The sequence below is a fragment of the Planococcus citri genome, chromosome 2 (genome assembly GCF_950023065.1).
Source record: "Planococcus citri chromosome 2, ihPlaCitr1.1, whole genome shotgun sequence".
Classification (NCBI taxonomy): domain Eukaryota; kingdom Metazoa; phylum Arthropoda; class Insecta; order Hemiptera; family Pseudococcidae; genus Planococcus; species Planococcus citri.
Window position 1 is genome coordinate 69,543,387 of NC_088678.1, and position 18,035 is coordinate 69,561,421.

General features: G+C 31.7%; 1 protein-coding gene across 2 annotated transcripts in view; it reads left to right on the plus strand.

Moving 5' to 3' along the window:
- LOC135837396 (organic solute transporter alpha-like protein) overlaps nt 1-18,035 on the plus strand; it is a 77,582-nt gene that overhangs the window by 48,828 nt on the left and 10,719 nt on the right. For both annotated transcript variants that reach the window (XM_065352656.1, XM_065352655.1), the window contains exon 3: nt 14,844-14,995. In XM_065352656.1, the coding sequence (XP_065208728.1) occupies nt 14,844-14,995 (152 nt within the window). The remainder of the gene's footprint in view (nt 1-14,843; nt 14,996-18,035) is intronic.

Here is an 18,035-nt window from a genome sequence, read left to right on the forward strand (position 1 = left end):
CGTTTTCGTTTTGAAACTTTATTAGACACCCTGTTTTGAGAAAAATGTTTAAAAATTCAAATCGCTCAAGTCTTGCTTTCAGCCAAAAATCGCAAATAAAATCTTGCTTTTCGTCTATAATTTGCCAAAAGGACGCGTTTCTTGCCAAAAATTGCTGAAAATTGTCTTTTTGGCGACAAATTCCCATTTTCTTCCATTCCAATGTATCACTTTATTGTTGAAAAGTTTCGCTAATTTGGCAAAACCTGATAAAATGCCTTGCCCACTACTAAAATTGTCATAAGTCTCGATTTCCAGTTCATCCAAAAATCATTAAAATGTCTCCCTTTTTCACAATTGTCATAAGGTCACGTTTTTTACTGAACATTTTTTAGTTTTGTGCAAAAAAAAATACTGAAAAGTTGGACCTTTCCTCCGAAAATTTCCAAAAATCGTGTTTTCTCGCTAATTTTTGTCAAAAAGTACTACCATTTACTAAAATTTCTAAAATCCCGATTGAGTTTCTTCATCTGATTTTAATTGAAACGTGTTTTTCATCATTTTTAAATTCAATTCAATTGAAGAGTTTTTAGGTTTTTTTCTGCTTTGAAATGTTTTTGCTCACATTTATAATTTTTTTGGTTACTTTTTAACTTTTTTGGCTACTATAAAAGTACAAGATCTGACTTTTAAAATCTATTTTCGAGGTTCCCAGCTCGAAAATCCATTGTTCCAACCACACTAATTTTCGTGAGTAATAATTTGAGCTGATTTGAAATTTTTAAAAAGTCTGAAATTTTCGATTGCCTTAATAAAATGTGCCTCTCTTTGGTAAAATTTCGAAAATGAATTTAGAACATTTTACTCCCAAGTCAGTCCAAGTCCTTCATGGATTAGGGCGATCTTGTAATATCGAATAGAATTGTCCCCGGGGAAGGAGGTCAGGGTATCTAACAGGTAGTGCAAGTAGTGAAAGTAGTGAAAAAGTAGTGATTTTTAAAATGGGTAGTGAAAGTAGTGAAAAAGTAGTGAATTTTGTTAAAAAGGTAGTGAAAAAATGAAAAAATTCAAATTCGTTCCTTTTTCTCGATCTTTATTCCGTAGAAAAGAGCTCATTTGTCGACTTTTTTTAGAGCTTGAATTACACATTTTTGAGAGCTTTTGCCCTCGCTTCGCTCGGGCTGTTTACTATTTTTCCCCGTGAAAAACTGTTGTTTAAATTCAAGAAATGTTCAAAGTTTGAATCAGAAAAATGAACTCCTCCCTGCATGAAGAAATTTTTTTTTCACTTCTCGAAACATGAATTTTTGAAAGCTTCTGCCCTCGCTTCGCTCGGGCTCATTTGCTTTTTTTCAATTTTGAATTTAAAAAAAAAACCATTTGAATTTCAAAATTTTGAAGCAAAGTAATAAGTTTCTCCAATTCATTATACTAGAAATGACGTTTTTTACATATGTGCCTCTCTCTCGAAATAAAAAATTGGTTTGTTAAAAAAAAGTTTTTTATTCGCCCAAATTCATTACTTACATCAGCAAAGAACCTTTAACGTGAAAAAAAATAAAAAATTGAAATGATAAAATTATATTTTCGACATCCGCTTGCTTGAAAAAAAATCTTGGGATGTTGAAGACATTGGAAAACTAAAAGCGAAAAATTCTTATGTAAAATTTTGCCTCTCCCCCGGCTCCTTTTTTTAAAATAAAATCTCTAGTGTTTAAAAAATGTCCTGCTATAGTCCTGATTGTTCATTTTGAAATTTTGTTTGACACCTTGTCTTATAACGAATGTAATAAGCTCGTTTATTTGTATTTTTTTTTCAATAATTTTGATTAAAATTACTCTTTCAGTTTCAAGTTTTTTTAAAATTTTCATGTGAAAAATTTGACTTTGTTAATTTTTTTGTGTGAAAGGGGGGGTGGTCGAGTGGATGGCATTCTGAAAATTTGGTTGAAAAAAGGTAGTGAAAAAAGTAGTGAAAAAGTAGTGATTTTTTCACAAAAAAATCCGTTAGATACCCTGGAGGTTTCAAATAGTGTGGAGCTCTCGACTATTTTAGGGAAAACTCTTGATACTCGTACATTTGCTAAGATCCAACTTTTGAAAAAGATACGGTTTTTTTCGCTGGATAGGGATAGAGAGGGAGGGGTTTGAGAATTCTAAACACTGTAAAAACACCTCTAGGGCACACTCCCCCCTCCCTCAATGTTCATCTCTACTTTTCAATCACCAAAAAGACACATCTGAGCGTTCAACAAACGTGCATGTCAAATTCCAGCCTCCTAGGTCAGCTTCTTGTGGAAAGGTACAAGCAGAAAGCCCCAGCTATAACTTGAACAAATCAAAAACTTGAGAAATAGACTCGAGAATCCTCTTTTTGTCGTTGAAAAGTCGAAATTACCGAAAGGCACATCTGGATTTGGATATGTTTTGCAACTTATGATTTCCTATGTGTATGTACTATGTACATATTGATTTTTTCCATGAAGAAGCCCTGAGTGATCTAATATGGGGGCCTGAAAAATGTAGAGAAGTGTTGAAAGCGGCTTATGCCATTGCCCTCATATGTACTATTAAAATAGTATGTTGAGCACATCTTGAGAGAGCTGGGAGGTGGTGGGTATAGGCATAATTTACTCATCCGACTATTAATATGTACCTACTACCTATGTAGTATTTCGGAGAAAATTTGTATTTCGCAACCGAATACGATAAAGGTGAGGTTTTCTCGAAAATATCAACGCTCAACATACGATGTATTTACATTACAATTATTTACGAATTTATTCTTTAATAATGGCGTAAACACTTCACATTTAACACGTGAAAAAATGCAATTTGAAAAGAAGTACGTTTTTATCGCATTCATAATTCATTTTTTTCGTATTTTTCCCAACTTGCGCAACGTGTTCCAATTTTGGTTCTGTAAGTGATCCTTATTGGTTAAATAGTAGGTACTCGTATTTGACATGATCTGAAAAATTGTACAGAAAATTACCATTCAGAATTTTTAGAGAAATTTTTTCTCTAGTTTTGGAAAATACCGATGTGTTCCATTTGATAATGGGGGTGGTATTCGTGAGGAAAAAAATACCCCTAAATTATTCATTCAGGCAGGGTTTCCAAGTATTTGCAAAATTTCTAAACATTTATCAAATTAATTTTTTCCAAAGAATTTTAAACATTCCAAAAAAAAAAAGGTTAAAAATCTAAATATCACTTTGTTACGGAGGAAGCTGAAAGTTTTATTTTAAAGGCTTTTGTATCCTCTCGGCAGGTACAGCATGGTTCAAAAGCAAGAAGAAAATTCAACAGAATGTTTTAAGAGAATTTCGAGAAAACACTCGAGATTTTTTGACCACCCTGTGCCCGATGTTTCAATTTTTTGCATTTTCTTTGAAAGGCGCTCATCTGCGTGAGCGTATTAACCCTTTGGAATAATTTCGCCATCAGCATCTGTCGCTCTGTAAAGTTTTTAAAGCGCAAGTTAAACTTTCGTGTCACTTTAGATTACTTTTAGGTAAATGTTAAATCGGCTACGACAATGACCTCCCCATTACCGACCTTCTCTTACGCATTCTTTAAGCGTCTAATTGGAAAATACATAAAACAAGCGATGAAATTAAATTTCGTTTTACGAGCAGTAGGTACCTCGAAGTCGTCGATGTCTCCTTCGTCAGTATGATAGGTACATATTTTATAAGGGACGAATCGAGACCTAACAGATGTTTTATTGGGTGTTATAAGAAGAATTAACTCGAATACTCACCTATAAACCGATTGGATTTGATGTAATAGATTAAGGACAGAGAGTGGTGCTTTATCGGAAAATTGAGTTAAATCGCTGTGAGCTGCGATGAGAATATCAATAAAGGGTTCGAATCGTCGAAAAGCAAATTATCATACTTACGTGAAATATTCAAATGAGATGTTTTTTTACACACAAGAATGACTTTCGTCTGGTTTTCAAGATTTAAATCGTTTATTTGGGAATTGAAGGAGTGAAGGTGTTCGGTTCGAGGGGTGAGAAGTGTAGAAAAGAAGGGTTGAAAGGTTGAAAATTTATTTTTGAAAGGTTTACTCGATTCAGAATAATTGGTTAACGTTTGCGGAATGGTTTCGTCGGGTTTGGCTGCGATATTTTATAAACACTAATGTGGGCAGAAAACATGATGAAAAGATGAAAATGTTGAGAGTAATTTGTACGACGCGATGTGACGCTGTGCGGTTTAAATTCCCTTTACGGCGACGCGACGCGACGTAAAGAATTTAACGATGAAATCAATAAAACGTGATTTGCGAACCAATTTGTTGGTAAATTTGGATAAAGATTTAAGGAGCTAATTTTCTTTTGTGTGAAAATTTCCCTGTGCTTTGAAATATCGGAAGAAGGACGTATTTTTCGGCTTAGTGGAAATAATTCGATTAAAAAATTTCAGATGAATTGAGGTATCCTTCGCAAAATTTCTCTATTTTTTATACAATTTTATTGGAAAATTTGTAAAGAAAAATATTAACTCGTTAAGTACTCGATAAAATTACATGTGCCGTAAATCGCAGATACAAAATGAGATCAAAACAGTTTTCTGAGTGAATTTGATCAAATTGCGAGAGATGACCATCACATTATTTTTCATCCTTATTTGAATGCAAATTCAGCTGCTTTAATTTTTATTCGATTCTATGAAAGAAAAAAAAATCCATTAATTTTTTTAAAGCCCATTTCAAAAAATACAGGTAGATTTGCGATTTGATTTGATTACTTTTGGAGCTTTTTACCGGCGCCTTCGTGAAGCTTTTTTTTCAAAAATGAACTTACTCGTTCGATTTTGAAAGTCAGAGTTCAAGGTGAAGTTCTATCGCCCTCTTCTCTCCACCTTCTCCTTCCATCAGCTTTTCAGAACATTCGTTTTAATTTTATGATGATGAGGTTGATGATATATCTTTATTGCTTGTGCTGTCCTTTGATAAATTATTAGTACTGGGCATGATTTTAGCGTCGATTTTCTAAAATGGAATGGGGGGGAGGGGGGAGGGTAAATCCATTCATTGGTCCTTTCGAAAATTTTTTAAAAAATTGTATGCTGCGTATTTATTTGATTTTATGAATATTTGTTTCAATTGCATGTTTTTCTTCGTTTGCAGCATTTTTATTCATTTTTAAAAGTTCAAGTTTTTAACGTAGGTACTCAAAGTTGTAAAAACTTGTAAATTTTGGCAAGAGTTTTTTTTTGTGTGGTAAAATTTTTGTTTTGACTTTAGAATGAAAGTGAGCAAGATCCAAAAATAAAATAACCTCAGATGAAATTTCGTAATTTGAGATACCAAAAAATTAAATTGAGTAAAGAAAAAGATCATAAAAACTTACAAAAAAAAAAAAATTGAAAAAATGTTGAAAATTCCAAAAGAATATAAAATTTGTCTAAAAACAAAAAAAAGTTTTTGAAATTGGGGGAAAAATTTGAACGATTTTTTTAGTGAACAGAGAACTGTTGAAACTGCTCTTGTTTCGAAAAACTTCAACAAAATACAAAAAAAGTTGTAGAAATTATTAAAATAATTTTTAAAAATTTTGAAATAACAGAAAAATTGTTTGATTAATGATCGAAAAGTTGAAAAAATTGAACTGAAAACTAATAAAAATGTTATATTGATTGAAAAAAACTTCGAAATTTTCAAAATAAGTCGGTAAAAACAAAAATATGGGAAAAATCGAATAAAATGAAAAAAAAAATGCTTTAAAATGTTATCGAAAATCTAAAAAGTATTAAAATAAGCAAAACACTTCTAAAAAACCGAATGAGTTGAAATACCTATTCAAGTAAAAATGCATTTAAAAGGAGAAAAACAAAAAAATACCTGTTAAAAGATAGAAGCCAAAAATCTTCTAAAAACTGAAAATTATTGTGAAAAATTTAAGTTGAGAATGTCTAAGAAATTGAATAGAGCAAAAAAATATCGTCAAGATGTAAGAAAGATTGTTTGAGAAAATGGAAAAAGAGTTTGAAAGTTGACCAAAAAAATATAAAAAACAAGAAATTGTTCAAACAATTTTTCAAGCAAAAAAGTATTAAAGTAAAATCATTTTAAACATTGCAAAAATAACCAAGGAGTTTTTCCAAAAAAAATCTAAAAGTAAATAATTGCGGAATTTTGAAAAACAAAATAAAATCTTGAAAAAATATTAAAAGAAGCAAAAAATTGTCGAAAATGAATTGAGTTGAAAACTTCCTGTGAACATGACGTAATCTAAAACAGTATAAAGAGCAAAAAAAGTCGAAATAAAACGACTTTATTCGATGTTTAATGAATGAAAAACAGAAAAAAAATTATTCGATCAATTTTTCAGAAATTGTACAATATTTTAAAATATTTGAAAAATTACTTACTGATGAAAAAAAACAGAAAACAAAATGAACGCAAACATCTCCAAAAAAAAGTTGAAAGTTGAAAAAAAAATGTGATTCAAAATGCATAAAAAAAGCCGAAAAAACAAAAAAATCGTTGAATAACAAAAAAATTAATATACCAACCTAATGTAAAAATGAAAAAACAGAATTACTTAAAATGACGAATTCAAACAATTTTTCAAATACACAGATTTGTAAGATCAATTGATAAATGCAAAAAAGAATTTGAAAACTTTTTTGAAAAAAAAATGAAAAATTTAGATAACAAAAAAATTGTTGAATTTAAAGCAGAAGAATGGTCAAAAAATTGATAAATTCTGTTTGCTTTTTTCTTTAAACTTGAAAAAAAATTAAAAAAAAACAGGTCAAAAGATCTAAATTTTGCGATATTTTGAATTTAATTAATATTTTGAGACATCTGATCGCATTTCCTGTCAATTTTTTCCATGCCAGGAATATTTCTGTTAAGATTTTCCCTCCCTCACCCCTTATCCATTCCACAAATGCTAAGAAAAATAATTATTTGAAAACTTAGTTTTAGAAAAAAATTTAAAAATTCAGAAAGCAAAAAAATAGTTGAATTTACTTAATAGAGAAAAATAGTAAAAAAAATTAATAAGTTCTGTTGATAATTATTTTTGAAGCAGCACTCGTTTTTCATTGCTTATGACTGAGCTTTTTTCTTGAAAAATAAAAAAAAATAATTAAAAAAAAAAGTGAAAAAGTCTCAATTTTACGATATTTTGAATTTAATCGACATTTTAAGACATCTGATAGTATTTTCTTTAATTTTTTTCATATTTCAAAACTTACGAATATTTTTATCAACATTTACCCCCCCCCCCCCTCACCCCTCACCCATTCGTTATTTCCTCACATCAAAAACCGATCATTTTCACGCACTAGGAAGTGTATGTAGGTACCTGGAACTTGATCAATTTCCTTACATAATAATAGTTTTTATTTTTATTAAAAATTGAAAACGACTTTTTCTCGTACATGTCGAATAATTGTCGATTTTTTTCCTATATACTTTATTAAAATTTCCGCGACGCAATTTCCGCGACATGCTCGACTAGCTACGCAATCCTTTCAAAACTTCGAATGTGGTCTTTGGTGGTAGGTATTCCAGGTAATTTACGTAAACACGAATAGATCGCATCCTATTATAATTATTATCCTACAGGTAGACGAGGCATTTTTAATTACTCTTTGTCTTGTATTTATACATACTCTCGTGCAACAGGTTGAAAAATATCATTTAAAACAACAACGACAATGTCCATAGGTACTTAATAAATTAGCAAACCTGTCGAATCCAAGCAGGTAGTTTTTGCTAAAATAATATCAACTCGATACACAAAAGAGTACCCAATCACACATCGTAATTTATTATTCGTAGGTATATTCGCAAAGTAAGTCACCAAGAGTGGTAAAACCTGGCGAGAGATGATTTTTCATTAATTTTTCGGAAACTGTTGTTGTTTTATTTTACAATGATCACCCCACAGAGAGATGTCTGGTTTGGCCTTGGCAAAGATACAACTGAGAGGCTCACAATACACACAATGGTCAATTATATACTTAAGAGATAAATTGGTCGCGTGGAATTGGATATTGTAAAAAAGTCAGATGATTTTCTTCTGTTTTTACGTAATTATTTAGTATTATTTTTTTAACTCGTGTGTTCGAAAGACAATATTATGAAACAATATCCATATTACTATTAGATCACACACGTGTTATTATACCGGAACAATTAGCGATGTAAAAAAATAGTATACCTTTACCTACACATTAATAATACTAAATGAATTGCGTAACTTTATATGTGTATTATCGTTGTGTGGAAGAGCAACGGGAGGTGTTCGTCGTATTCGAGATGTGTGGTTGCATTTGGCGCAAGGTGATTCGGCGACATCGACGTGATCGTGAATCGTCCATACTTGAAAGTTCAGATTGATTTACGATGATTATTCCGTCAATATAATTACTCTCACTTATACTTGTGTCGAAATGTGTCAGTCAATATGTGTGGTGCTGGTGCATCAGGAGTTGATTCAAAATCATCTATCTGTGTGCCATATGCCATAATAATAGCGAGAGACTTCTAGTCGACAGATAGTTATGTAAATTTGTGGGAAGGCGGAAGGGAGGCGCCGGAGGACCGGGCAAAGGTGACAAGATGTTAGAACGGAAGAAGGAGAATCGCAGTGGAGAAAAAAAAATTCTTGGAAACGATGACCTCGAATAAGGAGAGAATTTTTATTCGGTAGGAAGGACGCAATCGACTACCTATCGACTGTGCTGAAGTTGATTATACTGGTGAACCTCGTGTACCTGTTTATAAGGAGGTAGTAGTGTTTATTGTACGACTAAGACGGCCGGCATGGCATACGGAGAAATACTATATAAAATGTAGGTACACTTTCACTTTTATTAACGGGTTATACAACATTTTTACGGTCCATCTTTCGTAATAATCCTTACGCCGGCGCGTAAAATATACTACATATAAATCTAGGTATCTATTAGCGTGCTCTTTTTTACCATATTTTATTCCCTCCCCCTCCCCCCTCCCCCTGTTGTTATCCGGTAAATGTGTGCGGAGAACAACTGGAGATGTAGGTAATTTTCTGCGGAGAAATTCAAATCGATGGTTTCGTAGTGTCTTATGTGACATTAAAAAAAAACGGAACAGTGGACAGTGGGTGTAGGTGTGGAACAAAAGTACCGTAAGTGGAGTGATTTGGATTGTTTTGGTTGTACTAAGTACTCGTATTTGTGTGTGAGGTACGAGTAGAATAGTAGATGGAATATGCGGAGTCACGTGACAATATTGGATAAACGTGATAGGGAGTTGAGAAGTTCTTGGCTGGGTGTCTTATTAGTTATTGCTGAAGAGGTTTCCTCGAATCTGGTTGCGATGGTGTAGTAAGAGTCATCGAGTTGATTTGTTGCATGGATTGTGCTATTTTTGAAGATTTTCGAGAAGTCTTTTCGTTTCGATTTTATTGCCAGTTCCAGGGAATCGGATGAATCATTCGAATTCACGAACATGTTTCTCAAGATGGAGGAGTGGATGTTGGGAAGGGGGAGGACGCCGAAAGAAAGGTCGAACCCGAAAAATACACCAATGAATATTACCAGGGTTTTCAGGTTCTTGAAAACTGTGGAAATAGTTGCTGGAAAAAGCAAGGAAATGTCAGGAAATTTGACAGTTTTGGTTTCAAAGTGAGAGAATTTGATTGATTTGGTGCACGAGATCGTGCTTTCTCTGGAAAATCTGGATGCCTGGGAGAAATCGGAAAATTTCATCTTTTTAGTGAAGTCATGGAAATATCAAAGTTTGGAATATTGTCACTCCAAAATCAGTGAACTTTTTAAAAAACCACGTGCATATTATTTTGATCATCCATAAAGTACAGATTTTTGTCATAATTGCAACAAACGTCTTGTTTTTTCCAAAATCGCCTAAAAAAATTTCTATGTAGGTATTTTCTGGCAAAATTGTCTGGAATTCCTTTTTTTTTTGGGTCGTAATTTTTTCTAAAATTGCAAACAATACATTCTTTGTAAAAATTGTCAAAAAGTTTTAATTTTTGCCAAAATTGCCAAGAAATGTTTACTATTTTTTGGGCTAAGCTATGAGTATGTGGGAAGTCTCGTTTTGTGCCAAAATCGCCGAAAAAAGTCTAGGTTGTTGTCAACATTTTTAAAAAGTCCCATTTTTTATAAGAATTGTTGAAAAGTCCTTATTTTTGTAGAAATAGTCGTAAAAAGACGTCGTCCCAATTTTTATCCAAAAAGTTTAGCAGTTTCCAAAATTGCCAAAAAATTCTTACTTGTCTGGCTATAAATATCTGAAAGAGTCAATTTCTGCCTCAGGTGTCTAAAAAGTCTTTGTTTTTTTTTGCCAAAATCGACGAAAAAAGTCTCGGTTTTTGTTTAAATTTTCAGAAAGCCCCATTTTTTGTCAGAATAATGGTCAATAAATCCTCGTTTTTGTAGAAATCGTCACCGAAAAGTCCTTCTAATTTTTATCCAAAAGTTCAGCAGTTTCCAAAGTTGCCTGATGGTGTGTTTTTTTTTTGTCAGAATTGTCACAAAGCTCTAATTTTCATCAAAATTGCTGAGAAATTCTTACTTTTTTGGGTAAATATCCAAAGGTGTCAATTTTTGCCTTAGCTGTCTAAAAAGTCCAATTTTTTTTTGCCAAAATCGCAGAAAAATGCCTCGATTTTTGTTTTATTTTTTGTAAAAATTGTGAAAAAATCCTCATTATAGTAGGAATTGTCATGAAAAGACCTATTAAGTTTTGTCCGAAAAGTTTAGTAGTTTCCAAAATTGCCTGATAAAGGTCCAGTTTTATGTCAAAAAGTTCAATTTTTTGCCAAAATGTCGCATTTTGTGCCTAAAACGCTATGTAAAAGTCGAGTCCTGGTTTCTGAGTAGATTGCAATAAAAAGTCCAGTTTTCTGTGTGAGTGAAGAGTGAAAAAAGTTGGGTTCTGTTTTCCTTAAATTGCCGAAAGAAGTACAATTTTTTCGCAAAATTATCAAATGTTTAAAAATTCATGTTTTTTTTACTAAAACTGTCAGCAAGTTTTGTTTTTTTTTTCAGAATTATATAAAAAGTTCTGCCAATTTTCGTCAAAATTATCAAAAAATCTTTTTTGCTATAATTGTAAAAGTCTTACATTAATCCTTGTCAAAATTGTCAAAAAGTTCGAATGTTTGTTAAAATTTTGAAAAAGTTTTAATTTTAGTCAAAATTGTTGTAAGAAAGTTGTAATGTTGTAATTTTTGTCCGAATTTTCAAAATTTAAATGTTTTTCAAAACCGCTTGAAAGTGAAAGTTTCATTTTTTTTTGCCAAAACTGTTTTAAAAGTCCTAATTTTTTTTCTACTTTTTCAAAAAGTTTTCATTTTTGTCAGAATTGTCAAAAACTTTCATTTTTTGCCAAAATTGTTGTTTTTTTTCATTTTTTTAATTTCTTTAATCAACTTTTGTAACTTTTCATTTTTTTATTGATTTTTTTCCCTGTTTTTTTCAAAAACGAAAACATATTTTGATTCTAAAAAATACTGGTTTGAAATTTTGAATTAACTTAAAGCCTCCTCTCCATTAAATTCAGCCCATTCCCCCCCTCCTCCCCCCCCCCCTAAAAGAGTGTAGTTGGTGTTAAAGAGTCTGGAAAATTGAAGAAATTGGGCTGGAAAATAAGGAAAAGTCGTGGAAAATCATATTATCGATAGAATGAACGCCCTATGGACACAAAAGAAGCTGAAAAGGGGGATGTAAAAGCTTCCAAATTTTTTTAACATTTATGAGACCTTGGGCTTGACTCTATCCTTTCGAAGCTAAAAATGTCAACTTGACAACGAAATGCTTAAAACGTAATGTAAGTAGTTAGTGTATTATTTTTCACATTTTTAGACGTTTTACCCCCACCCCCCCTTCCGTCTCTTTCTTCACAACTCATCATAAGTCTCTAATATGTGCCACAACTGTTTCCAGATGATAGATTTTTTTTTTGACAATTTTGGATTTTTTTTGCAATCTTGGCAAAAACAGGACTGTTTGACAATTTCGGCAAGAATTTGGCCTTTTTTAACAGTTTTACCGAAAATGGACCCTTTGATAATTTTGACTAAAATTGACACTTCTCGACTAGGTACTAATTCGAGAAAAATTTGTCAGTCAAAATTCTGTGAAATTACGAGAAACTTTGAAAAAAAATCAGCGAAAATTGCATAAGCATCGTTAAAATAAAACTGATTAAACTTCAGTAAAATTGAGCGAAATTTGGGAAAAGTTGCACAAAACATTGCTAAAAACTTGATTAAGTGATATAAAAGTTCGAAAATATATTCAAGATTATTCAAAATAACCAAAAATAGGCGAAATTACGTAGAACATGGTTTAAACACGTTAAGTGGTATAAAATCATTTTTAAAACCTCAATGACCCAAATGCATGATGAAATTGTGGAAAAAGTTGGTAAAATTCAACAAAAATTGAATGAAAGTCTTTAAAACTCGTCAAAAATGTTGTGAAAATACTTAGAAAATGATAAAATCATTAATTTACCTTGAATTGAAAAAATTTCAGAAAATTTCCATGAAATGTTTATCATTAAAATTATGTTGAATATGACATGAGAACATAGATCAATTAAAATTGTCAAAAAGTAATGAAATTTTGCCAAGTTTTGCAAAAATTCCATAAATTTCTTAAAATGATATTCTGTAGCTACCATCACTCTTTCAAACTCATTTTTGAAATGGGTCAATTTTTCAAAAAAAGGAAAGAAATGAAATCACGAAATTTTGTTCAGGTTTGGGGCTTCAAATTATCACTTTCTGGCATTTTATCCAGTTTTTTTTTTCAAATTTGAGATGAGATCCTCGTTTTTCTGACTGGTTTCAAAATACATATGTATAATCGTAGATGAGACTTCCACTTCACCATAAGAGAAATAAATTTTCGAGAGCATGTAAGGGCAATTTGATTTTTCCATCCATTTGTGCAATTTTGGGGGCAATTTTTTAAGATTTAAATCCTTCTAAAATCCACAATTTTTCGACTGATTGGTTGAATTTGAAAAAAAATCGATGTTTGAGTTGCTTATAAAATATGTTCAGTGTGAAATGGACTCGATACTTTATTCAAGATCATATTTCCCAATTTGTGACTCAAGGCCAAGTTGGCTGAATTGTCATAGCCTATGTGGGAAAAATTCGCAGACTCTTGTTATACATTTACATACTTTTAAATATTGAGAAACGTACTGTCGAAGATGTATGTGTAGTTTCCTCATAAAAGAGACATTCCCGAATTACTCGACTGGGTGATGAAGATCGTAAAAGCAGATTTCGTCAATATTTGAAGCTTTAATTTTATACCTTACCTAGCTACGTATCTTTTATGTGAGAATTTTATTTGTATTTTTATGTCCGTTTTTGGGCGTGATTTGTATGTTATTTTAGCTTCGTTGACGAACTGTTGGCAACATTGAGAGTAATCATGAAAGATGAGTAAATGAGGTATCTACGTACGTATATTCTGTAATTCAGCAATACGTTCTGAATTTGTATAATTTCCCTTGAATCGTTCGCGAACAACTTGAAAATCTACAGAATTGTTGACAATTTTTTTTGAAAATGTCAAAAATTGGATAAAAATATTGAAATTTTGTTGCGAATTGTCAAAATTTTATTGCAGAAGATCCTTTTGAATTTTCAAAAATTTGAGAAATATTTGAGCAGCTAAAATTTTGGCCGAAAGAATTTTGAGACGTGCTTTTTTCAAAAATCCAACTTGAATTGTAATTGGTTGCGAATTTTTCGGTGAGATTTCCCTTCAGATGAATGATATCGAATAAAGAAAGGGGTAGTCTGCTAACTTATCCAAGGTCAAATCGATCTTAGATTTGTTATTTTCAAAAATCATTAAAAATCAATACCTCGCTAATTACAATTCAGTGATCTGACAATATCCATGTGACTTGTTTACGTCTACTTCGCGATCTTTTATTCATTATTTTAAATCTTTGTGTAATATGATGATGCATTTTAAATGATGTGTACGTAATAATCATTACGTGCGTGCCAAAGTGTGACATCATCAACCTAGAACTTCTTATCATTACTTTAATCGTGCTTCAAAAAAGCCACACGTCTTACTCTCATTCTCTTACCGGTTATTTTATCTTAATTGCACCTACATTTTCATACTCGTATCAAGATCCCATAATGAAAAGAAAAGATAGTCTGATGATAAAAAATAGGTATCCAGTAGGTAGACTTTGTTTTGTATTTCCATTTTGTTAACCTACTTTGTTTGGTCTGTACGAGGAATTGACAATATTGAATCGAATGGCGAATTTCATTTTTTGCACAACTGCGCGAATTTTTTTTTCAATCATTGAAGTCTTAATTACGTATTTGCGAATTATTTGAACAAGGGGAAAACATGAAAGTAATACCAAAGTGTGCTTTTAGTTATAATAAAAGACAGAATAATTTTTTTTGTATCGATGACACGGACAGATGGCTGGGTTAATTACACCAATAATAATAAGAAGTATCGTCGTTAATCGATCGATAATTAAAATTATCACTCGTTGAAAATACTAATAATCAAGTTCAAGGCGTCCTCCGTTGGATGGTTTATTTATATAATAAAGATTTTTACATAATTTTTGTGGTTGTTTCGGTTAATTGGTTTGGTTTATCATTGAAAAGGATACCCAGACCCACTGCTGTGTGGTTTGCAGTGTACGACCTTGACTTTGATCTAAAGCTTACTTCGTACATATTTTAATAAAGCCATCGAAAGAGTATCTAGGTACTTAATAAAATTGTATAATATTGTAACGTTATATTATACTAAAGATATCGTATTTTTTTTTTTTTTGGTGTTTTGTTGCATATTGATTGGATACCATCGCAGCCATAAATATAGCCGGAGTTACCATATTTACACTGGGGGCGTTAGCAGTGTTAGTGATATTGTATATGTACATCGATACTTTGAAACACGTGATGAAATATGCTCCACCGCTGGCCAAAGCTCATTCGGCGTTTGTACTCAGCGTTTACCCGGTAAGTGAGTTGCGGATTCGTATTCTGCTTTAAATTTCTTGTGTTTTGAGTGGTTACTCGACTATGGTAGGAGTTGATGGACAGATTTTGTGTTTTGGCGCCAAAAAAAGGTGCAGCAGCGACCTTGACATTTTTTCGTTTCATTGTACTTGAAGATTGAATCGATGTAGAGAGCTGGTTTTTGGTGTGTTTGATCGAATGTGGATTTTGATGAATTTTTGGTAGTATTTTGAAGGTTGTGGAGGGTTTTGAAAATTATATTGTTGATTTTATGGGTAATAGTAGGAGGGGAGGAGGGATGAAAGGTGCCCACTTATTTTGTAAGTTGCGGTGTTCTACTGGCCGAGAAAGTCAACACAATGATGACGAAAGTTCCAAAATCAGTCTTCGAAGCCTAGAAATTTCGAAATTGAACTTTGAGAGTTCTGAAAAAGTTCATAACTGAACATGTTTGCGAAAGAATGATTTTTAAAATGCTCGATGAATTGAAGTGAACGTATTTTGATCCCAAAAAGTTCTAAAACTTAGAAATCAGCTTTTTGGCAAAATTCAATTTTCAAAATAAGACTTTGAAAGCTCTGAAAGTTCAGAATTAGATTTTCAAAGCTCTGAAGTATCAAAAGTGAGTCTTTTTTGTAAAAGCGAGAATCTCAAATATCTGGAGCCAAATCATTTAAAAACTTAAAAAAAATTCAGATGAAAGTTCAATTTTCAAAATGCAGGATGAATCCGAGTTTTTTGAAACAAATTCGAGTGAATGATCAAAATTAGTGTTTGAAAGCTTCGAATTGAAAATTAAACTTTGATAGCTCTAAAAATTCAAAATTAAACTTTTTCAGAAAAAGTCAGTTTTTGAAATCCACAATAAATTTGAAGACAATTAAATAAAAGTTTTGATACATACAAATTTGTAGTAAAGTTCGAAATGCGTCTTTAAAAGTTCTGAAATGTCAAAATTGGACTTTGAAGCTCTAAAATTTCGAAAGTTGAAATCCAGAGTCGATCATTTCAAAACTTTTAAAAATTCTGAAAGTTCGAAATTGAACTTTTGTAAAAGCTCAATTTTCAAAATGCATAATAAATCCGAGTGCAACCACCTGAAAATTTTTCAAAAGAAAATTCAGATCAAACATCGGAAAAAGTCTTTGAAAGCTCTTATGGTTCAAAATTTGACTTTGACTTTGAAGGATCTAAAAGTTCAAAGTCGAGCTTTTAACGAAAGCTCAATTTTCCATTTACGTGATAAATCTGAGTAGCTACACTGAATTGAATGTTTAGAGAATATTCAAAGGAGAGTTTAAAATGAGTCATTTAAGGCATTGAAAGTTCAAAATAATTGACCTTTGAAAGTTCTGAAATTTTTAAATCAAGGTTTCATGCCAAAGCTCAATTTTCAAAATGCACAGTAAATCCAGATTCAATAAGTAGAAAGCTTCTTTCAAAAAAAAAAAAATGCAGACATAAGTTCAAAGTCAGTCTTTGAAAATTTCAAAATTTCAAAATTGGGTCTTCGAAAGCTCCGAAATTTTGAAAATGAGCTTTTTTAAAGCGAAAGTTCAAACCTAAAATTTAAAATTGCTTGATAAATCAGGAGTCGGACATTTGAAAAACCCGAGAAAAAATTCAGATGAAAGTTCAAAATCAGTCTTTGATAGCTCTGAAATAAGTTCACAATTGAACTTTTTTGCGAAAGCTCGATTTCTTTAATTTGCACGATGGGTTATTTCGAGGGCAACCTAATGAAAGTTTCGAAATCAAAAAAAAAGGTCGAGTTTAAAATGATGATTTGAAAGCTCTGAAAGTTCAAAATCGAACTTTTAACGAAAGCTCAATTTTTCATTTGCATGATAAGTCTGAGGACACTCAATTGAAAGTTTGAAAAATGTTTGAAATACGTTTTTTAAGGCATTGAAAGTTTTCAAAATTGGTCTTTGAAAGCTCTGAAATTTTGAAAACAATAGGTTTTATGCGAAAGCTCAAAGCTCAATTTGCAACATGCACAATAAATCGAGAGTCAGTAATTGAAAAGCTTCATTTAAAAAACGCAGTCAAAAGTTCAAAGTCAGTGGTTGAAAATTTTGAAATTGCTCTTTGAAAGCTCTAAATTCCCAAAATAGAGCTTTTTTGCGAAAGTTCAATCCTTGAATTTTCAATTGCACGATGAATCAGGAGCTGGACATTTGAAAAACTCTAGAAAAAAATCAGATGAAAGTTCAAAATCAGTTTTTAAATGCTCTGAAAGTTGTCTCCAAAAGGGAAAAACGAAATTTAAAATTTGCAAAAAATGTAATATAGGTATCAAAATGTGGGTTTTTGAGGGCACAAGATTCATTTTTGAAGAACTTTGACCTCAGATCCCAAATTGGGCCCCAAATGGGGAGGTACAAAATTCAGCAAAAAAAATACATTTATTTTTAGGTATCAAAATGTGGGTTTTTGAGGACACACATAATTATTTTTTGAAGAGCTTCTACCCAGGCCCCAAAATGGGCTCCTGCTGCCAATTGGGGGGGGGGATTACAAAATGAAAATTTTCATGTTTCAAAAAGTACAATATTGACATCAAAATGTAGAGTTTTAGAAGCGCAGAATCGATTTCTTGAAGATCTTTTGACCCCTATGGGGAGGTACAAAAATAATCTAAGATTCCTCATTAAATGCTATGGATATGAAGGGTGTGGGTATCAATTTTGAAGATCAATTGACCATTAACCTCAAAATGAGCTTCAATGGGGAGGTACGTATAAAATTGAAATTTATAAAATAATTTAGCATAGGTATCAAAATGTGGGTTTTTGAGGGCACAGAATTCATTTTTGGAGGGGGTAGGAGTTCGAAATGAAAATTCTCAAAAAGTGCAGCATTGATATCAGAATTTGGTGGTTCAGGGGCGCAGAATCAATTTTTTGAATAGCTTTTGACCTCTAACCTCAAAATGAGCTTCGATGGGGAGGTTCAACAATTTAAATTTTTGAAAAATATAAAGGTAGGTAACAAAATTTTAGTTTTTGAGTGTGCAGAATTCATTTTTGAAGACCAT